The following is a 26,363-nucleotide window of genomic DNA, read 5'->3' on the forward strand; positions in this document are numbered from 1 at the left end:
ATGGTTAGGAAGTACTGTTATCTCCATTATACGGAAAGGAAGAAACCTGCAAGGTGACTGTTGTCGTTTGACAGCGTTTGATAGCAGCAGTGTCCTGGGATTAGAAATCGCTTTGCCCTTGCCAGGGGCTCTGGAAATATGCAGCCTTCCCTCTTCAAGGACATTTCTCTTGGTAGTATTCCTCTACCAGCCACTCTAAAAGACTTAGGACTTAGTTTTGAAAACTCTTCTGTGTCTTACACCTTTAGCTATGTCCCTGCATAAAGGTGAGTGTATAAAAGCCAAAGCAGATCCACAAACACAGGGGTCACCTATTCCCCTGGCCACCCCGCAGCAAGCGCTGGCAGCTGGGGGTTACATGGGCAGGACACCAAGGCTGTGTGGCGTGAGGGAGCGATGCAGGGTGATGGCTGGGGGCCTGACGGCTTGGGCTGTCGGGCACGATGCTTCCCTGCGGAGGAAGCATTTCACTGAGAGGGAAAACCAGTCACTTCTGCCTGTGTTCTCCACCACCACTGTGGCCGGGAGGTTTGCCAGCACAGCTCCAGCCCAAATGGGTATGGGATTAACCTGCAGGCTGCAAGAGGTCGTAGCAGGGCTGACTGGCCAGCCATCCAGCCGCCATCCTATTCACAGGCTGCTCCTGAGAATCCATGCAACTTGGCTCCCACCCCGGCACTCTAGGGACAACTCTCCACAGCCTCCAAGAGCTTCTCTCACTCAGCAGCTCCAGTGCTGCTGAGCAAACCGTGAGCAAAGAGGCCTCGCTCTTTCCATTCTCCAGGGTGCCCAGCATTTGTTCTCAGATGGAATATCAGGACCCTAGTAGAGAGATAGCTGGTTTGCGCTGCCAGCTCTCCCTGTGTGAGCTTTAACACAACCCAATGCTGGAGATGAAATGGTGGGAGAAACAGGCTCCCCGCCGAGTGCAAACCCAGGAGCGCTGCGAGGTCTGTACAGGCTGTGCTGACACCCTCACTTCCTGCTCTGATCCCGACATGAGCTAATTAGCAGTAACCAGCTGAGGTGAAACGTACTTTGATGGCAGCCAAGGCTCAGGAGAACTACAAGTGTATCCATTTCCCTTACACATCAGAGACTGCGTCAATGCAAAAATGATGCTCCTGTATTTGACAGGAGCAGCCAGTCATTTGGCTGCTGGAGGAGACTTATGGGTGCAGAGCAGGATTAAGAGAAGTCTCCCACCTTTCCAAATCATCAGGTGCATGGTACAGACACCAAGACACAGGCAGAAACAAGCTGAGAGTTTCAGACCCACATGCCAGCTCTTCCCCACTTCCCAGCAGTTCTCACAGCCCTTGAGGCAATGCTGACATAACGGTGTACGAAATGAGACTGCGTGGGGGAAGCACATTAATATCCACTCCCAGCCACTTCAAGGCAACACTGTTATGCAGGGACGCTGCATGGGGCCACCAAAGGGTTTTGGGGCCTAGCACTCAGCAGTGCTCATGTGTCCCAGGGCCACATGGCAACTCTCCTCTCTGGTTCTGCATCTGGATCTTCAACCACTGCAGAATATCCAGACCATGCTGATCCCAGCGTGGAAGCTACTATAACCACCAGCACCCCTGGCTACAGCCCTTACCTGTGCTAGCAGACAAACCCAGCAGACTTTCACCGCTTCATCATAACGTTAAATTAAACACCAGAAAGGAAAGCAGTCTTTTAGAAAAAGTTATTAGAACAATAAATATCCTTAGGTATTCTCAGAGCTTTCCGTTGAGTGTAAAGCCACAATGTGTAACACACAGCTACAAGCACAAACTATATCTATTCTTGAAAAGAGAACAGCTTAGAGACCAAGATTTCAATAATTAGTTGCAACAAAATATTGTGGCTGTTAGATGGCTTGTATGGTCTCAAACTCCTTGTATGTGTGGAAGTGATCCTTACCTTAAACAAAAGAAGTACAAAAGCACAAGTATGAATTACATCACTTCTTAAAAAAAAAAAAAAAAAGATCAAATGCAAAAAAATTGTATCCAACTCCAGCTTCACCTGACCGCATACTCAAAGACAAAGACTGATTCTGGTTACTTAGTTGTGGATCACAAAGTGCTTCTGCAGCCAATCTTATCTCTTGTTATTGTTCACCTCCCTCCTCACCTGCCCATCACACACCCCCCTTAGTATTTTATATCCCCCTGCCTTTAGCATTTTACACAGACCATTTTTTCCACTTGCCCCTCAATTATCCAACAAAGGCTGGCGTTTATATCCAAACACTTAAGAAGTACTTTTTGTCTTCTATACACTACAAATGCTGTGCTGAACAAAGCGAGGTTAGCTTTATTTCATAAAGTCTTATCAAGATCTAGGCTTGTTTCCTCTAACTGACATTACTGCCCAAATTGAAAGATGAGAGCACTGCTAATGAGAGCTTGACTTTTTCTTTCCCCCTTCTTTCTCAGGGAAGCACCGCACATCCCTAGAGCCGCCTGATCCATTGCAGAACAGGTGTTTCTTGAAAGGAAACAATCTGAAGGCTCCTCTTCTCCTTTTCCTGTCCAGTACACTTTGGGTCAGGTTGTGCTGACATAAACTTAGACTCAACTTAACATCCTGCACCAGATACCACATGCACAGCCTGCATTCAAAATGTTGTTCAGCAGTTGCTTGCACAGCTCACTTCTAAATACTGCGTGCATGTGCGTTCTGCATATACCCACAGAGCTGAACATGTTACAAGTGCCACACTTGCAGTGTTTATCGATAACTATCCCTAAAATTTCCCAAGCAATGAGCAGAATGAACTTGACTACTCCCAAAACATCCCTGAAATCATGCAGTTAAGACAATGTGAACTTCGTAGACTGCTGGGCAGGAGTAGCCATATCCTCTACTCACTAGTAACTCAGGAAAATAATAAAGATCCTACTGCAACAAGGCTTTCTCAATGTTCATCCTCTATGGCTATCAATAGTCACTTCAACAACACTTCTAAGCACTTAAGTAAATAAAATCACCCCTGTCCCATAAAGCTGACACAGTCACTGCGTTAGCAAGCTCTGGACACACAAATCTCTGACGACATGTTTTGTAGTAAACAGCCAGGCAGGACTTTGGCAGATCAGCTACAGTCCTGCTATAAGAAAATAATGAAATTGGGCTCCATTAAACATCTCAAAGCTGGGCATTTGTGCTAAAGTGGGAGAGATAACCCTCGGCACACACAATCTCTTGCCTTTTCCAGGGATGGATGAATGTAGGTTGGAGAGCTCCAAAATTGTGGCCATGTAAATGCATTGCACCAAGGCATCCAGGGGAAAAATATGCGTCCCACAAATGATTCCTAACATTTCTCAGAACAAAAGAGGGAGACAGGGACAAATTAGAGAGAGAAAATTAATTTCTGCCATTCAACAACACATGCTTTAATTGTGAAATCTAGCAAAACCCCATCTCCTTGGCTGTTACCTATTCTGGGATTTTCTGTGGAAGCGGGACTCTTTCTTCTGCCTCCTGGTGACCGGGGGGGCCGGGGTGGAGGGCAGCGGTGGCGGAGCGGCGGCCGCAGCACACGCAGGGAGGCCGTTGCTCGCTTTGCTTTTGTGATTCTTGTCCGCTTCGTACTCAAAGGTGCGTTTGGGCTTGGGGACGGGATTCACCGCTGTGTTTGCTGGGCTTTCAAGGAGCATTTTAGGGCCAGCCAAGTTTGCAGCAACCCCCGGGTTCGTTTTACTGTTTTTTTCAGCGTCAGTAGGTGTTTCTGGATCACTCCCCAAAATAACACTCCCTGCTTTGCTATCATTTAGGTTTTCACCCAGTCCCTCCACAGTGCTCAGCGTTAGAGACTTTTTCCTCCCTTTGTCAACACTGTAACAGCTACTGGGTAACTGGGGGAGGCCTCGGCCTGGCTGCTCTTTTAGAGCCTCCTCAATCTTCTGTATCCGGTTGAGCACGGCCGAGGGCTCTTTCCTCACGTGGCCCTTGAGGAAGGCAGCAGCAGGAGGCTCGCTCCTTGTCGCCCTCTTTTCCAGCCGATGGCAGGAATCTCTGTCCAGCAGTTCCTCCTCCTCTGTTTCCGGGTAAGAACACTCGGAAAATGTTCGGCTCATTCTCCTGAAACCTTTGAAATCAAAGGTCTTCTCGCTGCACGGAGAAGTCAGCACGCTAGGGCAGCTCTCACTGCCTGACCGCTCCCCAGCATCCCTCTTGTCCACGCAGGTGCTTGCCCTGGGGGACGGCTCCCGGCGGCATTCCCATTCCGTGATCTTCTGCCTGATGTCCAGCGCCTGCGAGCGGACGCTCGTGCGGCTGAGCGACAGGTTCCGCAAGTTGGCCGCAGTGCCCAGGGAGAGGGTGCTCCGGGTGAGCGGATGGCTCCCTATCGTGTCCCCATCATGAGCCTCCTTGGGGCTCTCCTTGTGGTCCTCTGCCTTGAACACAGAGAGCCTCTTATCCAAAGCGCCCACGCTGCTGGCTTTGAGAGGGCGGCTCGGCGAGTCGGTGTCCGAGGCGCTCGTGGAGGTGCTTCGCAAGGCAGCAGTTCGGCTGCTCCAGTCCCTGAGGCGCAGCCTGGAGGTGGAGGCTTTGGTGGGCCGAGAAGCGCGGCACGAGTCCTCGCTGTCGCTGAGCGGGTACGCTGGGCTTCTTGGCGGGGACAAGAGAGGTGGTGGAGAGACTGACTGACACCTGGAAGCAGAAAGAAATAAAAAATCAAGTCCTTGGGAAAAACTGGAGTTACAAGCCACAATTCTTCTGGCTGTAGGTAAGGCGGAGGATGCCTGCACATCTCGTAACTGCCCCCAAGCCTCGCCAAGGAGCCACCAAACACCATTCAGCCACACAGCTGGGGGATCAACAATTAACCTCGGGTGGGCCACGTATTTGGCCCCCACAAAGCCGGTGTTCTCATTCATTTTTACCTCCTTTCCATCTACTGCACATACCAGAAAACTTCCTGCCCTGCAATATTAAAGATTTCCTCTGCAGGAAAAGGGCATTTTCCTACAGAGTAAATATTCCTGCTGAAGTAAAATTTGGAAAGGTCAACCAGCAGGGAAGACAGTTTATGCATTGGTTGCAGGGAGCAAACAAAATTAAAAACATATGAGTTTTTAATTCACAAAAAACTACTACCACCCAGGCCAGCAGCTCTGATATTTTAGCCACATCATTTCAAATCCCTAATGCATACAGTAAACTAAAAAAAGGAAAGAAGAGACCTGTTTTGTCATTGGTCTGATGTTGCAGCCAGATTAAATTCTCCATATCAAGGAGAACAGAAATATTTTCTTATGAGAACAATCCTACAGATCAAAAAAAAACCATGTTAATCTTCCCACAATACACACCAAAGAACATAAACTCAGGTTATGTCAGACCTCAGGAAAAGTCTCAGTGTTTCCTTGGGGGAAGAAAAGGAGGGGGGGGAACAGAACCCTACCACCACCACCAACAAACCCTTAGAATACTTTTTGCCATGGTTTGCAAAATCAGTCACTGTGCCTGGGGTTTTGTACATTGTTACAAAAGCTTTAAAAACAAAAAGAGAAAAGGAAATTAAGCAACACTTTAATGGGTGATGAGCCAGGAATAAGAAAATTAAGCCAAACCATGTCAAAAAGAAGGCTTTTACTGCTCTGCCACAACACAACGCATAGCAGAAATGCTAATGACTCCTTTGACACTTTGCCCTAGAAACCCTTGCGTTTCCACCAGTAAGGAAAAAGAAGAAAGATCAAAACCAATGCCACGTACATGCTGTTGAGCTTGTGTTCTGAGAGGCACGCAGATAACTCTCTTATCCCCAACACTCACTCCACTAGCTTAGACCGGAGATGCTGTTCTCCAAATTTCTGTACATCGTGTAAGCTTGCTCTAGAGCTACACTAAACATTTCTCTCAACAAAGCAAGTTTAACTCATTTGAAATGTATTTTACATACAAAGACCATACTGCTGCCTTTGAAGTTGCCCACTCGCTAAATGCACTGTCAGGACTCAGCAAAAGAGAAGAGACAGGCCCGGCCAAGAGGCCATGTGGAATTCTTTAGCATATGGAGCACACATTAAAACATTTTTCTTCCCTATCCAGCATGGGAAAACTGACATCCAAATTAATGAGGCCCCTTTCAATTAAAAGAATGTGTTAGTTTCCAAATGATAATCTATACTGACAATAGCAGGAACAAATTACAAGATGATTGGGGTCTAACTGGTTGGTAACGAGCAGCAGAGGTGTAAGATCCTGCTGACAATTCTCCCTCTGCCTTTGACTCACCATGTAGTAGAAAATACCGTAAGCATTTCTGCCACTTCATCTGGGAAGCCATGATCATCTCCGCTCCACTTACCCTATGATGTGCAAAGTCAACTTCCTAGCATTTTTAATGGTGTTTCTGCCTTATCTTGTGGCACAGAGTTCAATCAGAGCAGGAGCCCAATCTGCTGGGTATCACAGAAATACGTATATGACAACTCTGCTACAGAGAGTACGCAATGCAGTGGAGAAAACCATCTGAATCTAGGAACATGCAAAACCTCCGAGGAGAGGACGGCCTTTCTGCCAAGGCAGCGTTTGTTAGCTACTCCAGAATAGTCTCTCTAAACACAACACATTAACCACTTCACTATGTAAGTGAACAATCTTGAGAGGAAACAAATTATTTCAGCCCTATTATAGCATAATGTGAACAGGGCATAACTCACACTGATTAGATCAACACTTAAATTAATTTGGTCTTATACCTGACTGACCCACCAGGCCAACTTCTCTGCAGGATTGATGAACTCACTGCATTTCCTGATGTTCCTGATGAACTCACTGCATTTACCGCTCGATCTCAAACCCCTTGCTTCCCTTGGACAAGTGTGGGCCTGCCCAGCAAAGAGCTCTATGGAGGTGTGTGCCAAGCAGCACTTGGGATCCCGCCGGTCACCAGGACTCTGCCGTATCCTGACTCATGCTGTCATCTTAAATAACCTGGCTAGAAGTTAGAGAACCCATTCAGCACGGAGGAGAGGCCAAACCGTGCGCGTCTGTCTGCTGGCGTGTGGTCTCCAAGAGAGCAGCAAGGAGCAGAATCCACAAACAGCCCAGAAGTTGAACAATGGGTAAACTGGTTCTTCCTCCCAAAAAAACCACTTCCATTGGAAGAATATTCTCTTGAAGGCACAACAGTTTTGCAATCTTTCAGACTAGTATTATTGGACAGACCACATAATGAAATAACTTGCGATCCTTTCGTAAAGCAAAATGTTTTTATTGAAGCTTTCTACATACTGAATGATACATGCAGCACCTTACAACATATATCATTACACAGACCTTCACAATATTAGGTAAAAACAGCATGAATAAAATTACCATATCAAATTTAGACTCCTTAACAAGCATCTGCAAAGAAGATCCTCTTTCTAGTCAGCATCATGACTTGGAAGTATCGGCATTTCTCAGAACAAACCAAAACAACGTGCTCAGATTCCCAGTTAGGTGAGGAATCCCCTATGGCTCCTGGCACAGGGCAGTTGGCAGAGGCGCTCATAAGCCGTGACAGCTCCTGACAGCTCCACACGGAGCAGAGCAGGGCAGCCCAGGGGCTCTGTCCCTCCCTCTAGCCCATGCTGAGCCTTGCTGCTCTGAGCTGCTCCCTCAGGAATGGCCACGTGCACTAGCCACTACCTGTAGGACTTGGAGAAACAGATATAACCAAGCTCTAAAATCTGATTCATCTTCCGCTTTCCAGCTCACCAAAACACAGAGAAGCCTTTTCAGTTTACAAAAAGTACAATTTTCCAGACCAGCTCTCAAAGAAAAATACAGTTTTCCAGGAACAACATATATATTTCTATTAAAGTCCAGTATCATCCTGAAGCCAAGTACCAAGAGCGGCCTCCTTTCATCTCTGCTGAATTAACAGCCACAGGTGATGGTGGAGAGGGTGGAGATGCATCTCCTTTACAGCAAGGAGAGAACAGGATCACTTGCCAGCCTGGTCCAAGCTAACCTGCATCCTGCTCCTCATCAAGTGCGAGAGAGGAAAACTATTCCTGTCACTCATGGGAGCAAGGGCACCTTGCAGGAAAACACTAAGGTTCTTCCCGCCGTAACTGCTAGAGCATCTCACCCAAAAGTCAGGAAGTCTCTGATGTTAAGACAGGACATTAACGTTTTGCTACCTGCGAAACGCCTGGCTATGCAGAGAGGGAGCAGCATGCAATCCTTGGAGAAGGCTTTAAAAGCAGGCGCTACTCGGTGAGCACGAGCAGTGAGCCTAAGCCAGCGGCGCCCGCCGCAACGCGGGAGGAGCGAGCGGCCGAGCGAGCGCCGGCCTTGCGGCCGCTGCCACCTCAGCAAGTGTCTTTCAGAGACAGGGGCCAGCCAGCACGGGGGCCAAAGCACTGCCTCTGTGCTTCTCTTGGATGCCCACGAAGGTGATAATGAGGGCCTGCATTTACTAAGAGCTTGCATCCGCAGTACATTAGGGTTTTATGAACGTGAACAAACTAACTTTTTTCTGAAACTGAGGCATAAACTTGCCTGGAGGCGAGTGACTTGCCTCGGGCAGAAGGGTTGTGCTCCTCGCCCCGCAGCGCCGCTCCCGCTCTCCCTGGGCACCAGGAACGGCTGCACGGAGCACCCGGTGCCCAAGGCAGGCATGTCTGTTCTACAAATCCCATCCACCCTGCTTAAACCAGCTCCTTCAGAACATGGGAACAGTTTTTGGCTCTTTCTAACTGAGGGAATTTCCCATGTCAACATGCTCAAGCCCCTGACAGCCCATTTACTCGAAAAGAAAGAAAAAAAGGAGTTAAGAATGTGCTGAGAGAAAGGTACTGGGCCTTTCCAGGTACCTGTTGACAAGATCCCATCTTTTAATGGTGACATCAATGTTAGGTGAGTTCGTATGAAGTCACAGAGTGTTATTTTCTCTCCTCTGGATTTGTGCTCTTTTGCTAGGAAAATAGGGATTTCTCAGCACTTTTAGTTTTGTGCTTATCCCCAGTTTTTCTCAGAGCATTGTGCCATTTTAGGAAGACAACATAACCTGTCTCAGAGTATCAATAATAAAATCAGAACCAGCTGTGACCTAGGCAAGTTAGAGTACTCAGAAAACTGGAGACTTCTCATTAAACTATCTAGCATTTACAGAGCTCTGAAAAAAAAGCTATAGAAATTTCTCCTTTGAGAAGCTACAAAATTAGGTGAACTAAAATAAACATTTAGTTTTCCCCGTAAATGAGTACAAAAAATATTTCTCAAGAGGATGTGAAGATACACATTTTCATTCATTAAACTGCCTATAATATTCATCTTCAGTTGGATCCTAGGGTGATGTAGACCAATGCAGCCCCAATAAGGTCACTAAAACCACAGTAATCATGATGATCTAGAAATGGTTCAGAGTGATTTACCCTCACCAGCATTTCTTAAGATCTTAGTTTTTTCCTTGGAGGGAGGGTGGGAACCCAGCAAATTCTGGTATTTTCTTTAATTAGGCTGAATGCACAAGTACAATCTATTAATTTAAGAACCACCAGTCCTTGAAATTTGCTCTTTAACGGCATGTTCAAACATGACTGTTCAAAACCCCTATGTGTATGGATGCTCTCAGCTTTGCTTTTTCAAAGCACAAGTGATTTTTCAGCATTATCTTCCCCAGAATCTCAAAATAATAAACTTTTTGGAACCAAATCTACTAGAGCTTCACAAGTATTCTAAACTTATACGCACATAGCCTGGAATGGGTTATAAAATCATTTTATAAACTGTGACATTTAGTTTTTTACCCCTCATCTGAGGCAATTCTGGGTTCAGGAACCTGTTAAGTCTGGAACTGGAAAAGCTGGTTTGGAAAAGCTGGTGTAAAACAGGTTCACTCCTTTTCTGCCGTCACAAATCAGAAAACATTATGAGGTCCCAGTATACTTTACTGAAATAGTCTATAGGCAAAGGGGAAAAAGAACTGAGCTGGAAGCCAGCCCCGAGCATACGCTAACAGAGAGCACCACCAACCCTTCCCTGCTTGACACAGAAACTTCTAGGTCACAGAAAACCTCATTAGATAGACATAAGAAGAAATATGTAAAGGAGACACAAAAAATAAATGGTCATCTAGGACTCCATCCCTCATTTTTAAGAAAACCCTTCTAAAGCTCATCCACTCTCACAGGCTGCTTTCAGAAAATACACATTTGCTATCTGCCTTTCCTACCTGTACCCACATTCTCTTTCCAGACCCACCAGTCTAGGTGCTGTCCTCTGTTTCTACCAATGTAGATGACATGTAACCTGTCAGCAGGTTACATGTCATCTGCCTAATCCCTCTTTAGCAGCTGTTTTATCTACAGGTTCAGGTATTTCTTTATTCCAGATATAGCTGAGACCACAAGCACTAGTTTTCTCTAGTTTTGCTTTCTTCAGTTTCCCCCCACCTTTTTTTTTTTTTTTTTTTGGTCTCCAAAAACCACTTTTTTTTTTTTTAAACTAACACAGAGCATCCTAAAAGAGCGGGTCATAAAACTGAAAACTGTTACCCATCTGTCTGTTATGAAACTGGCATTCTTATTTTCTGTCTTCAATTCAGCTACAAATATCACAATCCAGCAGCTTGAGACCTGAGACACTTGGACTCAGCAAGAAAACAAAGTGTGCACAATACCAGCATAATACAGCATAATACCAAAGTGACTTAAAAGATCTAAAAATACCTGCATTGCTTCTGCAGTTACTGCAGTGCTCGGAGGATAAACCCCAGCCCAAGGGAAGATCCTGCCTTATGTGTCTCTGAATACAGGATGCCCTCAACAGCACCCTCACCTGAGGGTGGCCTGTCTGATCCAGGCACCTGAAATCCAGCTATTCGATGGGCAGGTCACATTTAACTTGGCTTTGTGAGGCAAGGGGAAAAAAAAGAAATAATTCTGATTTCCAGTTTGGTCTCAAGAGTGCTTAGACCTCTGAGTGGTCTCACACCCGAACAGCACCTTTCCTCAAAGCAACTAGGATCAACTTTGTGCAAACCTCTTTGTGAGCAAAATAAATAAATAAAAATAAACATATAAAATAAAAAGCCTATTTGTCATCAGAACAGCACTTTTTTATACATCCATTTCTATCATTATTAAAGATGAAGCTGAAGCAGTTTGGCAGAATTGTTTGCTACTGCATTGCTCTTAACGGTATGACTAAAGAAATACACCCTTGCTCTTTGCCTTTAGCTTAGTTTCACAAGTTTCAGCCTCCATTCTTTGCCCCTCAGCAGCAGAAAGAGATGATTTCTAGAGCTCTAAGGGTCTGTGCACCTAAAACTTTGAGCATTTTTTTCCAACTCTATCAAGTAACACAATAAAAGATATTACCTCCTTGTGCAAACTTCCCTGTCACCTATTTATGCGTCTCAACTCAGACAATTCTCTCACTCTCACCCACATACTTGCATTCACTGCAACCTTTGAAAATGGCCAAAACGGTCTTTTTTTTTTTTTTTTTTTTTTTTTTTTTTTTTTTTTTTTTTTAAGTTATGCCTTTGTATTTGAAAAAGAACAGCACCACCAAGGCTCACAACAGGCATGGCAACAGGAAGCATTAGTTCTTATCCATTAGCAAACCTGGCTTCTGTGTAAACGACTACGTGAACAAAATTAGAAGCGGGATTTTTTCAGCTCCTGGACAAGCAGGAGCAGCAGCAGTTGCCGAGCACAACGCGACGGATGGAGGCGCTGGAGCCAGGGAGGAGCAAGGGAGCAGCCGACCAGGTGCTGCCTTCTCAGACGCCAGCAGCCGGTGAGAGCGTTGGAAGGTGCCATCCATGTCACGCCCGGCAAGGAGATACCCATGTGGAACCCACTGCTCCTGCAACCGCCGGGCCCGTGCGTGGGCTAAGCAGCAATGGAGGCCTCTGCTGGAATTCAAGAGGGAATTTATTTGCTTTTCCTCACGGCCCTTTCTCATCCACTTTCTTCAAGCATTTATGAAGTAGAGTTTGATTTTCTTCTCACTTAGGTTGCTTATGTCAGAGTTACCGAAGTTACCAAGTTATCAAAGAGAAACTGTTGGTGATATGAACTGATGCAAAACTGGTTGTTAGAACACTATTTGCTCCTCTGAACTGGAGCAAATAAACACTTAGGAACACTTAAGAAATGCACAGTTTCAGTCTGAATAACAGAATATTCACTGAAAAATTCACTGAAAAATCACAACAATGATTTCTTTAAAAAGCATCTGCAAGATATCTGGTATTTTCAAAGGAAAAAACTCAAGCTGTCTGCAATCCCAAAAGGAAGGTCCCTAGCACACACTGTTAAACACACAAGCAGGCCTCAGGCCCGATACAACATAAAGAAGGGCACCAGCAGCACCGCGGCTGCTTCCGCGCTTCCATCTCAACACGTCCCACCAACATTTAGAAAGGACAGTCACTGCCAGCCAACAACTTCAGCGGAGGCAAAAGCAAGGAAAGCATCTCTCTAATGGTATCCTTACAGCAAAACTAAACTCGGTAGACCCAAAGCATTATGCTGCAACATACAGGAATAAAAGCTGCTGCTCCTCATACGCGCTGGGACTACTTGCAGGGGAGCACCTCAGGGAGAAAGAGGGCAATGGCAGAATTCCTCTGCACCTTCCAAAAGGAAGATGAAAACCAAAATTCTCACTAGATTACACCAGAAACATGCACTCAAGTCGTGCAAACGGGATGGAAGGGCATAAATCAAGCTATCATCCCCCAAAGTTCCTTGTTTCTGTACCTACACCCAGCTGCACCCTCTGGAATTAAAGCTGTTCCTATCACTGCCTTCAGCGAGGACAAAGCTGGTGTTAAGTTCCCGCGTGCAAGCGGTAATGCGATAATGAACATCAAGCATGCCTGACCTCAAAACTGCTCACAGGAAAGAGCATAAAAGAAAACACTTCTGCAATGCTTCATGCTCCTTTCACTTCTGCTCCATTTCTTTTCCTCCTCCCATGTCTCCGACAGGCATCCAGCACTTCAGCAAAGCCATTCCCAACTTACGCCCAACTTCTTCTCTCCTGTAAAAGTGAGGAGTGAAAATGGATGACTTGCACCTTCGGTGCCTCATGCCTTTCTGGAGCTTTGGTACTTCCTGAAATGTCACTGCCTCATTTCTCGAGCAACAAATGACGTAGAGTGGGACTGCATGTGTCAAGCCTCGAACCCTTTGTATGCTTAAAGGGAGGAAACATTAATGTTTAACGAGACTAACTCTAACAACACCTTTCACTGCAGTCTGACATGCTGATTTGAAGGGACAGAGGTGTTAGAAATCTGGCAAACCAAAGTTTCCTGAGAAATGACCATGACTAGGAAAAAATTTGTTTTCTTGTTCTGTTTTACTTTTTTTTTTCTTTTTCTTTTTTATTTTAAAGAGCTTACAAAAGCTTACAGCTTACAACTCACTCTTCAACCTTTGAACTGAGACAATCTGGCTGCATATTGCTAGTTAAATCATGCAAGTTGTATTAGTTACATCAAACCACAAACAGAGAGATATCAAACAAGCCGGCCAGACTGAAGACTTATCTTGAAATTCACTCAGATGACTGGAGCGTTCAGAGAGAAAAGGGAGAGGTTAAAAATTCCCATTAAAATGCCCTCCAGCCTCTTAGACTGTGTCCTTTTGAAACTGGTCGATGTGTCACGTCCCCTATTTGCCTGCGTGGACGTGAAGTAGCCTTTCCAACCAGGAGCAAACCACGTTGCAAATGACAGATCCGCTTCCCACGTAGCAGGTCCACCTGCTTGGGCTCCAGACCTGCTGCCCAGAGGCACAGCTGCTCCCCTGGCAAAGTTCCCTTCGTAGAAGGGGCAGGTTGCCTGGGGTCACTGAGGCTGTAATAACACAGGGGAATTAGCCAACAATCCCCATACTTAAACGTTGCCAGTATCACCGTGTTGCACTGCCTGAGCAATCCAGCTGCTTTCCAGAGGCTGTCAGAAAAATCTTCTGAAATTTTTTGAAAGGATCTGTAATATAAAGCCTTTTTATCCTACTGCTGCTTAACTTCTGTTTTCAGGGTTCAAATACTAAAGAAATTACCTGAAAAAAGACTCTGAGAAATTCTGATGCAACAGGGGCTTATTCTCTGTAGGCAGTATGCGAAGGATGATTTTCAGGTCCGAGCTGCTGCTCGGCAGCTGTTCAGCACAGCAGCACACTGCTAGGCTGGGGCCAGGAGCGAGGAAGGCTGGCGCCGCACTATGTGCCTTGCTTTGCAGCCCTAACATTCTCCTTCCAAAGCTAAGGAGACAACAAAACTAACCAATCTTTTCCTTAGGGCTTTTCTACAGCTTCTTCACGACAAGGCATTAACACACATTAAAGCTCACCATTAATACTATAATCATAAAAAATTTCCTTTTTTTTTTCTACTCATTCTTTTCTAGATTGCTTCTCTTACAGTGCTTCATGAGTAACATTTGGACATGCTGGGCAAAATTTCCATATCTGCATGATGATAAATTTCTAAACAAGTTTTCTAACAAATTTCTTCCTAAATAAACAGTTAGGTTATTTCCACTGACTCAAATGCAATTTTATGATGCAGCTCCTACTTGCAAGAAAATACTTTGTTTCATCTGTTTTTAAAATGCATTTGCTGTTGATGTTCCTGAAGGGCCAATACAAGGGTGACTTTCAGTGTAGAGACTGAACTCTGGCTAATGCCCAATTACTATACACAGTGGTATCTGCTGAATAGTTACTCTGCTATCTACAGGAAAAGCTCTGTGAAATGAATGCGAAAATGCTGTGTCAATTCATTTCTTGCTCTGGTGCTCAGGACAAAGGGTCTCTCTTCCGATCAGGGAAGAAACACAAAATAATTCTTTCACTTATCTTTATTTCAGCATGTCCAAGTCTTCTTTGAATTTTACTTTTTAACAAATTCTGTTACATCTTCTTTGTACTTTCTGTTCTAGTGGAAAATATCCTTTTAGGATAACTAAACAGAGCAGGGAACTGGTAAGAGAACACAGGGTCTTTCATTTCTAAACCACAGATCCAAGCCTCGACTGAACAGGGATTGTTCTCCCAGGTGAGGGCTTTTCAATGGCCGAAGCGTACAGGGAGCAGCTGGGTGCAGAGCACAACCTCCCCATTAGCAGTGCTTGGGATTGGTGCCCTCACTGGCCTCGCCAGGGAGGTGGCCAGCAGGAAGATGCAGGCTGGGCATCTCCCACATGCTCCAGGCCACGGGCCAATGCCCAGGGCTCGGGCCCCGTGCCGCTCACTCGCGCTCTGCGGAGCAGCGGAGCCGCAGGGCCGGGCGCCTGGCACTAACGGAGATCACAAATTGCTGGTGACAGGCGGAACGGCCCCACCCGCCACGGGGAGATAAACTCCAAAGCCCCTAGCTAGAGGCCTGTGGGTACCCAGCTCAGCTATCTCCTGTTCTTTCCAGGTAGAGAGATGCAACTCCAAGATCAAAGGCATCCTAATGGAAATCTGATTAGTAGTGCACACACTAGTCATTCCTTTAAAGAAACTAGTAGGCTAAAGAAGGCAGAAAAAAACCCAAATAAAGGCACGATATCCTGATCAGCAAAATTTTGGGGTTCAGCAACAGGCAAGCTTAGGGATTTCATCAAGCAAGGTTTTCCTCCAACTGAGCGCATAGTCCTCCTGCGGAGCTGGTACCAAGGCCAGGTTCCGCTTTGGCTCTCTTCCCCAAGCCAGCTCAGGGAATCAGAGTGAACAATCCTTGTTCCAGCGCCTTATGGCAGCCCCTAAAGCCACCACGTAGCAGCACAGCTGCTTGCAGGGAACTTCATTTTTGTGCTGTGATTGGAAATGAGAGGACGATCACCTTCATCTGCCTATCAAGCATCTGAGAATAACTCTAATGGCATAGATATTCTAGCCATCTTATAAACTGCATATATTGCATTGGCCTATTTTGGGGGCACCCTAAGTGTTCCTTTTATGAAAACAGATATTATGTTTCTCGACTATAAAATTTTTCCAGATCAACAGAAACTCAGCCCAAAATGATTAACGGAAAAATTATAGCAAATCGAAATCTAAATAATCCTGCCCAGCAGGAAGACAGGTCTCCCTAGTCTCAGTTCTGCTCACAAGACAGGATTCACAGTTTAGGCCCAGGCTCTGTCATAAAGGTTAAAGTAAATATTTGCCACTCACTTCCACAGCTTAAAAACCAAAAGGCAAATACATTCTGGGAGATTAGCCCTGCAGAAAAGGAGATATGTGGTCCTATGGCTAAGGCACCCGGGTCAAGCCTTCGGTGGCCTACACAATGCCCTCAGCACAAGGCCTTCCTTGCAGCCTCTTCTCACCCCAACCAGTCAGTGAGCAGTAACAGCTTGACAGAAAAATGTCAGAAATGAACCTTTTCCTCACACCTAATTCCTCAAGTTCCTACCCAAAACAGTGTTCAGCCCAGCAAAAGTCTCCGAGTCAGAATAGAGCTTACTTGTTGAACAAAACCTCTGCTGCAAACACAGGCAAATGTTGCTTAGAGCCTACAAATCCTGCGGTTCACTTACCTATCCAGAGTGTCCTGGGGCACTTTACTGCCTCCAGCTCTGCTGTTGATGCTGGCATTCTTGTTGGCAGTCATGGTCATTTCTGCTTTCTGCAAATCGGGATACCTGCAAGAAGAAAGATCTATCAAGCTCTGACAGATCCAAATGAAAATCAACCTTTCAAGATTGCCTGAATAGTGTTTCCAAGACAAGTTGGGGAAAAGTAGAACTCTGGACTGCCTTTCAATCTTATTTCCCAGCAATATCAAGACATTAGATTTGGTAATGAACCAAAAGTTATATATTAAATTTTGGCCACAATAAAAGCCATGCACATCCAGTTATGCTTTCTAGAATTCCCTGTAGGAGGCAAGACTAATGCTTCCTCGAATGCACTATTCCTGCTTGATGGGCTGCTTCAGAAGAGAACTTAAAAAGCTGGAAGTGTTGTTTGTTTTGCTGCAGGCCCAAGAGGCAAAAAAAAAAAACCAGGTGCAGGGAAGAAACTGTAAATGGAAGTGGCAGACATTACTGAGAAATCCTTGCAACTTGATTTCCCACAACACTATCAAAACAGTCAGACACCTCAGATTGATTTTCTCCTGTAAATGGGTTTAGAACTAGAAGAAGTTGAGCAAAAAAAAAAACATTCTGGAAAAAGTCTCCCAGATAAGGGAGGAGAGGAAGTGATTGGCAGATCTGCCTTTTCAAGAGATCCCACAAAGCAAAGCGCACAGAAACCTAAGCAAGGAGCAGCCAGCTGTGCTCCCCGGGGCCCAAAGTGGCGCCGGGTTGGTCCTGCCACACTGCTATCCTCGTGCAGGCAAAGTGCCCAGCAGCAACACCGGGTCTGCTTGTGCCCCACTGAGCCCCACGGCCGAGCCCCACAGGAGTTCACGAAGGACACGGGCCAGGGCGTAAAGCCAAGCATGTAGAAGGAGCCCCCTCTACTACTTCACCTTCAGTACCTAGACCCTCCGTATCACAAGTACCATTTCCTCTATCACTGTAAACACTTGAGAAACATTTCTACAAAATGAGGGACAAATATTTTTATAAATTCCCCAAGATGGACTGATACTCAGGGCACCCGACTCTGCACGGGTTATTTGTCGAGGCTCTGTGGCTTTCCTGGCAACACGCTCGAAGTGTTTGCCGAGATGGTCCTTAGTTTGCAGACTAAAATAAGTACCTTGGTTTGCAAAACTACCACCCAGGATCTGACCAGAACTACCAATTTTTAGACTCATTAGTGGCACGGCTAAAGCAAAAATAAGGGAGTATCACAGAGCTTTATGTTTACCCAAGCCCACAGTAAATCCAGGCTGCTTGAAAAGCCACCTGCAGCACGAGCGGGACTGGCAGCGGACACAGCGGGCGACCCCGAGGGCAGCCCCTCGCCAAGGTCGAGCGCAGATCTCTGTGCCAGCTGCTAACATTTTTCCTACATTAGATCTCCCCACATTCCTCCCGTGTCTCTGGGTTGTTGCTGTCACATTATCAAGATAACAGGGCTACAAGGAACTGTCTGTTCTGATCGGGAAAGGGCTACCTTGGGGAAAAAAAAAAAAAAAATCCCCGTGACACGGGCCAGGCTTTCTAGGATTGTGCATTCCACAGGGAGCTGGTAGTTCCTCTAATGTTTCCCCACCACCAGCTCTGTGCTCTTCCTGTGTTAAACCTGCTATAAACACTAATACAAGGCGAAAAAAATGAGAGAGGAACATGGCACAAATGACAACTATTAGCATGCACATTACATGCATTTCGCAACATTTACTTTTGTAGAAGACCAAAAAGACTGACTGCAGCCTCAAAAATGTGGGGGACTGACCTGGCACACACATGAGATAGGAAACCACAATATAAAAGCACAGGAAGAATTATTGCATCTTCCACTTCTCCCACAGCCAAAACCCAACAGGAAACAATCACACACATATGCAGCCCTGTGTTTGCTTTTTACAGAAGCCTGGCATTTCTGAAATTGCAATTTCCCAAATGCTTGATAAAATCACTGTTTTATATATAATACATATACATACACATAGTTTCCATAAATAAATACTTATATGTGACTACTTTTCACAGTCACACATTTCAAAGTTACCTTAAATGCCAAACTGGCCAAACAAATTTGTTTTCAGAAAAAGGGGAATCGAGCTCTAAAGGGGAATTATACAAGATGTGTCAAATTGAATAGCAGGACTGCGTCATACAGCTAAGGCTCTGATATATACACTGATATCGTCCAGGTTTTCTATATACTTCTAATGTTTATCTTGCATGAACATTTTGCTCCAGGTGATGTTGGTATCATTCCAACCTATGTAGAGAAAATCTAAATAACTTGGAAAAAAAAGTTGATCAACAACTTACTGAGAGGCCTGGAAGCACAGTTACAAACATTCAATCATGTAAGGGCTTAATAAAACAACAACAGTAAAAGAGGGAGTACTGTATGGGACAGTACTCTCAAGTACTATCACATACTATTAAAAAACCAATCCAAAAGTAGCTATGCTGCAGTGTCTGCATTGCCTAGTTAGCTACATAACTACATTTTGTAGGAGATGCACAGATCTCTGACCCCTAGCTTTAGGGAATGACTGCTGTGCCAAGTCTCTAAGTGGTCATTTAACAAGTCAGGATGGTTCAGGAAGCTACATCTTGCTTGTTGTTAAATCCACTTTGTCCACAAGCTCCAGTCACCACCGGGCAGTATTAAGAAGAGGGACAAATAAAAGAAATGGTGCAACAGCAAGAGAGGATCCGCTGCTAGCACCAGATAACTTTCACCATCCTGACCAACAAGGATTGCTTCAAAGCAGGTATTTTCTAAAGCATTTTTATTACCTCAAGAAACCCTGAAGACAGCATACATCCCTGCTCTTAGAAGGTCTCCTACAAAAATGACCTGAATTACACCACCTTGATTCCTACTCCACAAAGCAGAACCAAATCAGAACTCGTCTGTACAAGGAGAATTTACAGCACCCTCATTATTTTTATACACACCACCCATCCATGCAGATGGCCTTTATCTGTGCTTAGAGTGAGTAAACACCTCTCCAAAGTACCTTGTATAAAGGGACGCTTAGGAGTACGTATGTCACTAGCAAACTATCTCATAGCAGGCACTGACTATAAATGAGTAACTGAACTAAATGAGTAACTTACCTTACTCTTAACTATGCAAATAGACTCTCGAGCTTCCTCCCCGAGCTGTCCCCAAGAGACAGCTATGAAATTTGCAGTCTCAAAGCTTGAAGACCCTTGTCTTGTGTTTTCAACTATTGGTGACACCATAGGAAATAGTGCCTCTGAGGAAAGCAGAAGAGGGATGCAGATCAATGGGTTTAAAGAGGTCAGCTTGGCCTGTGCCACTCACCAGTCCACCATTTTTCCCACAGCTCAGCCACTTTCAGAAGGCCACAGGGCACCTTTCAGCCCATTTGCTCCCGAGTCCCTCTGCAGAGTCCTTCCTGAGGGCAGAGAGGAAGAGAAATACAGGCCAAAGCCCAGGGCACCCATGGAGACGTTTTGCAAGCGAAGCCCCATGCAGCCAAACAGCAGCAATACCAAGGCAGTCAGTACCAATGCAAGGTGTCCTCCTGCCCTCAGAGATGACAGGCAGCAAAGCGGGACAGAAATCGGTACCTCTTGACTCCTCTCCCCAACACACAGACCTGAACTCTAATGGGACAGAGACAGACGCTGCACACCCGCACGATCCGCGTGAAAACACACAGTTGGCCTGCCCACCTGCACACCCACAAGCAGGCAGAGCACCTTAAGGGAGCTTTTCTTCTGCTGCCACCACGGAGCAGGGAGGGAGAGGAATTCCCCTCACTCTGCATGGCAAGAGCCAAGCCTTTCTTGATGCTTTGTCATTCCTGTCAGGGCATGCTACACTCTGGAGTAACGCGCCCCACTTCACCTTCCCTCCATTTCACAAGAGATGCAGGAAACAGCCTTACAATAGGTGAAAGTCTCTGCCATACAGCCCCAGGGCCGCTCTGTTCTCTTACAGCACAGAGTAGAGCAAAAAAAGAACACGCAGTAGCATTTTATTCTCCGATGAAATAAAGTCCTTCAGAACACCCAAGAGGTCAGTCCTGCAAATAAAAGGTCACTCTCCCGGGAAGTCCACATAAGAGCTGGCACAAGAGGCTGGGGACACACTGTAGCATGTGGATCCCCGGCAAGAAGAAAACCACCTACTTATTTACTCTGCCATAACTTTTACTCCTGGGACACCCCTGGAGTGTGCATCTCCCTCTGGAGGTGGGCACAAGCCGTGTGTATTCCCAGACTGCTCGTTGCTCCTGTAGCAGCTGAACTTAGGTTTTGTGGTGCTCTCATCTGAGGGCATCGAGCACAAGGCCACAACAAACTGTCCCTTTCAGTTCTCACACTACAAAGCCAGGGCTACCTTACAGCTCTGAGAAGAGGAACATTGAGTTCTGCATGTGAAGACCAGTTGCTACAGAGGAAAGTAAACTGTTCCTTAAAGTAAACTGTTCCTTAAGTACCTGGTACTACCTGCTGTCACCACAGGGGTGACAAGAAACATCTCCTTTGGATAGAAAGAAAACAGTGAGTTTCTGTCAATCAATTAACAGCTGCTCTTTAAGCAGAGTGGCTGATCTAGCAGCTGACACACACCAGCAAGTTGTTCCAGACTGCGTCCTAAAGGCTCCTGAAGGGCAAGCAAGCAAAAAATGTCCCATGTGCTGGAAGCCAGAGCTACCAGGGAGCCCTGCCCTTCCTCAGCAGAGATGCAGCCAGCAGGTGACAGGAGGCGAATTCACTCCCTGCTCAGGGACACTTTGCTAAGGGATGAGGTGCCTCTGGCATGCTGGCCCTAGCTGCACGTCTGCAGAGGAACAAGGGAGCTGCTTTGGACAATTGAGAGCAATAAAGCACAAGCCCTGGATCAACAGCCAACATGTGCAACTTGCTTTCTCCTGGTATTAAGCAGAAGGAAATGGGCAAGCTGGATAATGGCATTAGACGGAAATCTGAAACCATTTAAAGATCAAATGTATGAAAAGATCTGAGCACTGTTTCACTCACAAGGAAGGCTGTCTGGAGCTAACCTCCATACATACAGCTGAGAAAAGAAACAAGGATAATTAAATCTCCTGGCCAATGCACAGGAGGGTGGGGAGGAGCTCCTAGGAAGGTTCACAGGGAGGGAGCTTCATGGGTGCCAGGAGAATTGATTATAGGCCTTCAGCAGAAGTTAAGTGCATGAGCTACAGCAGCAGTCCTGCACAGCTGTCCTCCGATTTCTCCTTAGCACTGTGCAGTAAAGCCAAGTTCATCTACATTAACAGAAGGCAAGCTGACGTTGCTGTAAGGTGCTGTTTAAGGCATCTTCTAACAGCAGCTGAAGGTCTTAGATATTGCTTCCTCAGTGATGTCCAGAACTGACGCGCTCCCTTATTGTGAACCTCTTCTCTTCACATCACTATGTGCTGCTGCTAATCGTGTTACTGTTGTGAGTCAGTATCTCCAAGAAGCAGATCTGATCCATGATACTTCAGTTGCCAATACTAACACTCGAAGTGAAGCAACTATTAATTTTGATGGGCTGTCTCAGTATGATGATATAAGAGCATCCCAGGAGAATGAGGAACTAGGCTGAAGACCTCATGGATGTATGTGGAAAATATCAGCCAAAACTGTCTTGGCTTGTACAAAGAGATGAGAACAACTTTGGGTCTGCCTCTTCTGTTCTTGGCAGTTACCCAGGGAATCTGTAGAAAGGCGCACAGAAGGTCTCAATTCCCCTGTAAGGAAAGCACATCCAAAAGCTATCCCGGACACAGGTAACTGCATGGCAAGGAAGTCTGTTGTTTATATTACAATTTGTGCCAGAACTGTTCCGAAGTATCTGTTTACATTCAGAGAAAGAGGATGCTCTTGAGCTTAAAGCAAAGATTGCAGGGTTCAGGAGTCCCGGGCTTTTTTCAAGAACTGGACACATTTCTATTGTGGTCTCAGGAATGCTGCTTAGGGCTGCGATCTTCCAGCCTAGTGCCAAACTCCAGCGCCCGAGATTTAACCCCGCAGCCCACATTTGGGTGTCTGAATGACTGGCCTGTTTTCCCACAGCTATTCCTACTTTGGCTGCTTTACCTCAGAAATCTCTCTCCATCTCTCAAAATGCTGCTGCTCTACCAAGGAACCAGGAATAACTTTATGACTCAGCTCAGACAGAGGCTGTGAGGAGATAGTCACTGGTTTGTACAAGTTTGGCAGAGAACATGGTGTTGGCAACACCAACATGGCAAGCACATAGCAATAGAGACAAGCACTAGCGACCTTCTACTCTGGGCACCGAGAGCTGCCCCTTCCTGCCTGCCACATCTTTCCTTCTCCACACTGATACCCTTTCAAGCAGTAAGCACCTGTTTGGTGCAAGTGGCTTTCTGGTTCCAAAGCCCTACAAGTTTAGGAGCCTCTGGGCTAGTGCCTTCCTCTGCCTTAAACTTCCCAAATTTTAAACCCAAACAAACAAACCCAAAATGCTGCCATGACTACAAACCACAGTGCAGTGTGAGCAGAAGTGCTGTGGCTGACAGAGCTTGGTCAGCTCCCTGCCCGAGCTCCAGCTGAGATGACCTAAGGGAAACACAGAAAAGAAGTATGGTGCCAGAGGGAGTGAACTACAGCCTTCCTCCTCTTAGCCCTGCCACTGAAGGAAGCAAATGGTTGAGCAGAAAAGAGGAAGGAAGATGATCAGACAAAGGGGAAAAAAAAAAAAAAAAGATAAAGGATAGCAAACATACTGTGTATTTTTAAAGAGAAAAAAAAAAAAGGCAGCACGTAACTCCTGGAAGGAGAACCACATTCTTCTTTCTAAGCTCCATTTCTCAAAAGAAGCCCATCTCTCCTCAAGCTCAGTCACACTTTTATTTCATGGTGAAGAGTCTTCCTCAAGCAACAAATTCTACATCTTCCCAAAGCCACCTGAGGAGAAACGGACCTGCCATCCTCTGTGGTATACAGCGGTCTGCTCCTTCCAAGCGGCGGGATTCGGATGTGAGAACTCAGGACGGCACCCCTGGCTGGCCTGCAGAGCCCCTCCAGCCCTGCTAATGGCCTAAGTACTCGAACACTGCACAGTTGCTCATTCAAACTGCAAGCCCAACCTCAAACCTTTCCAGTCCCCAATTCATAGGCAAAAGCCTAATGCCCCAAGCACATACAACCCTCTAGTGACTGAGGAGTCTAGCAGTTCCCAGGCTCCCTCAGTTTATTTAGGGAACTAATTCAAGGGGAGAAAAAAAGAAAAAAAAAAAAAAAAGAGGGGAGAAGAGAGGGGACAGAGACTACTGGCAACTATATCAGCATCATGATAAAGTGATAAACTAAATGCAGCAAACTACTTTTTAAATCCCTTATTCGCAAAAATTATAATATCCATAGCAACAGTAATTTTTTTTTCTTTAATCCCCAAAGGACATAGCTTTCTAATATGGAAAAATCAGGATTTATTGCACCAGCAGCTCCCACAAGGCAGGGCTGTAACCATGAACAATGGTTTCAATTAGGGGAAGGAATCATTAACCGGTGCAGCTGGGCCATGTAGCTGGCAAACATCAACCTCCCTTCCAGGCAGCCCAAAGGCTGCAGGGCCAGAACTAGCTGCTCTCGCTGTGTGAGGAGCCCTCAAGTCCCGTATCTGGTAGCTTTACCTCATCTCCTCCGTGATGCCATGTGACAGCATGACTAATACCACTGCTCCACAGAGAAAATGGGGGGACCTCCTTTACCTGGGCGCTGTACACAAAGCCCTTGCTCATCTTCACACGCTGCTGTTCCCGGGGCCCTGCCAGTGGCACTGCCGCACAGCCCGTCCGTTCCACGTGGAGAGAGAAGCATCTCGGCCCCCCGCTGCCTGCGCTGGTTTTCTTTCCCAAATCCACACTCTCCCGCGCTCGGGGAGCGGAGGAATGTCTGGCACTTCTGCAGCGACGCTCTGGCAGAAGCCCCGCTCCGCGCTCTGGCAGCTCCAGCAGGGGCTTAGAACAATTATTTCAGTTCCTGATTCAGGCGCGGGAGACAGAAGATCAAGTTACCTCTCTCTCCAGCCATCAGCACTAATTCAGTTTTCACTAAGTCAGCCTGGCTGGAATTTCACTCTTCCATATTAGAACAAAAGAGGAAAGTGTGAATCAACACTGAAAAGCTGTTAGAAGAAATATAAGGAATTTCAAGAGTTGCCCTTCACACATTTAAAAAAACACCAACAAGATCCAATAGAGAGGGAGCTGTTCTTTGCTACTACAGATATTTTAATATGCTAAAACGATGAAGAATCAAACCTACGTCAGGAAATGGTGCCATGGTCCTCTGTTACACCCCTGGCATCACAACAGCTTTTTAAATGATCTTTCTTGCCTTCCTGCTAAGAAGGCAGTTCCGAATCCATAGAGAGCCCGCGGCTCTTGCTCCGGCGCAGGTGAGCGCAGCCATCAAAAGAGGCAGCCGAGAGAGAAGCCAAACAAAAACCACCTCACAAACAAACCGGGAAGGATATCAAGTATCTTCTCAACCTTTCCAGGCTTGGGGTTGGTATTTGATGATTTGACATAGCCTCTCCTTTCCTTTTATTAAAATGGCTTATGTATTACGTACTGCTGTGTACTCGACGTGTTACAAACCTCAAGAGACTAGTTCCAAAGAACTCCCGGTTCCAACAGGAATTTCGTAGCTTAAGGAACTATCTTCCCAGAGCCAGGCTGAACAGACCCAGGCCTGGGTCCTGGACCCAGGCAATGGTCTTTCCTCACAGCCTGAGCCGCAAACTGACATTCTCTTAGTCCTCCTGTGAACAGCAGATGAACAACAGGGATCCTCTAGAGATGCTGTCTCATATCTATATCCCTGACAGCAATTTTTATAACAGCACAGGCCCTTTGTGCCGGCAGGCTGAATCCCACGGTACTGTTATTCCTGATTTCAGGAGTCGTGTATGACTAATTGGGGGGGCGGGGGGGTATGTAGCTGCTACTAGATGTGCAAGAGTGCAGTCATGTGGGCTTGAGGCCGAGGGCCACCATATTTTAGTTTGAATCTTGTTTCTAGTAAAAAGGTAGTAACAGGCAGCCTTGCAGGCAACCTTTCCAGCACTGTGACCCTCTGCTGCTTTAGCACTTTCATCTGTGCATGCAAGACATGATTTATTATATGTGGTATTTATGTATCTACTATTCCTGCAAATTGTTCGTTTAATAGGTTTAGAATTATTCAAGCATTATTTTTGTTAGGGCTAATAAAATATTCTCCACTGTAGGTAAAACCTTTCTATAAACAATACTGCACATATTTCTTACTGAAAAATATTTGCTAAGCATCAGCCACTATTCATCTTGGCCTTGTCCTTCCTCTTCCAACCTGAAAGCCCAACTTCCTCACCCTGAGCACAAATACAGGGAAGATCTGTGGATGGGGGATTAGTACATTCTTAACATAATACAGGATAGGAAACAAACACAAAGAGCAATAGTGGCAAGAGTGCAGTCTGGTCCAGCCTGCTCAGACAAGGGAGATGTGCTCTTCTGGCTGTAAAATGGGATTTCTAAGGCTTATCTTTAATAGTACCAGCAAGCACTACTAGCTAAAAAAAAAANAAAAAAAAGGCAAGAAGTGGAAAAGAAATTAAGTTATTTTAATGAAAGAATCCAAAGGTCCTCCTCCAACTGGCCAGGCAACCCAGGTCCTTGCTCTAGGCTCTTTAGCCTCGCTTGCTTCACACTGCTCCTGTCACCAAAGCTCAAGGAACCTGCTAGAACGTGGGCAGAACATGCAGGTTTGGGCTGTGTTTGATTGCTTGGCTTTCTTTCGTTTGCTTTTAATTTCTCTTTGG

At 45.9% G+C, this 26,363-nt stretch overlaps 1 protein-coding gene across 3 annotated transcripts in view; it reads right to left on the minus strand.

The window, feature by feature from the left end:
• Nucleotides 1-26,363, minus strand: part of ST5 (suppression of tumorigenicity 5) — a 92,221-nt gene that overhangs the window by 53,847 nt on the left and 12,011 nt on the right. For 2 of the 3 annotated variants that reach the window (XM_026034662.1, XM_026034661.1), the window contains exons 2-3: nucleotides 16,502-16,606; nucleotides 3,442-4,659 (exon numbers count right to left, since the gene is read on the minus strand). In XM_026034662.1, coding sequence (XP_025890447.1) covers nucleotides 3,442-4,659; nucleotides 16,502-16,581 — 1,298 coding nt within the window. In that variant the 5' untranslated portion in view covers nucleotides 16,582-16,606. The remainder of the gene's footprint in view (nucleotides 1-3,441; nucleotides 4,660-16,501; nucleotides 16,607-26,363) is intronic. The other variant, XM_026034663.1, reaches the window with a different exon arrangement.

The sequence above is a fragment of the Nothoprocta perdicaria genome, unplaced genomic scaffold (assembly GCF_003342845.1).
Source record: "Nothoprocta perdicaria isolate Ctin4 unplaced genomic scaffold, notPer1 scaffold_15, whole genome shotgun sequence".
NCBI lineage: Eukaryota > Metazoa > Chordata > Aves > Tinamiformes > Tinamidae > Nothoprocta > Nothoprocta perdicaria.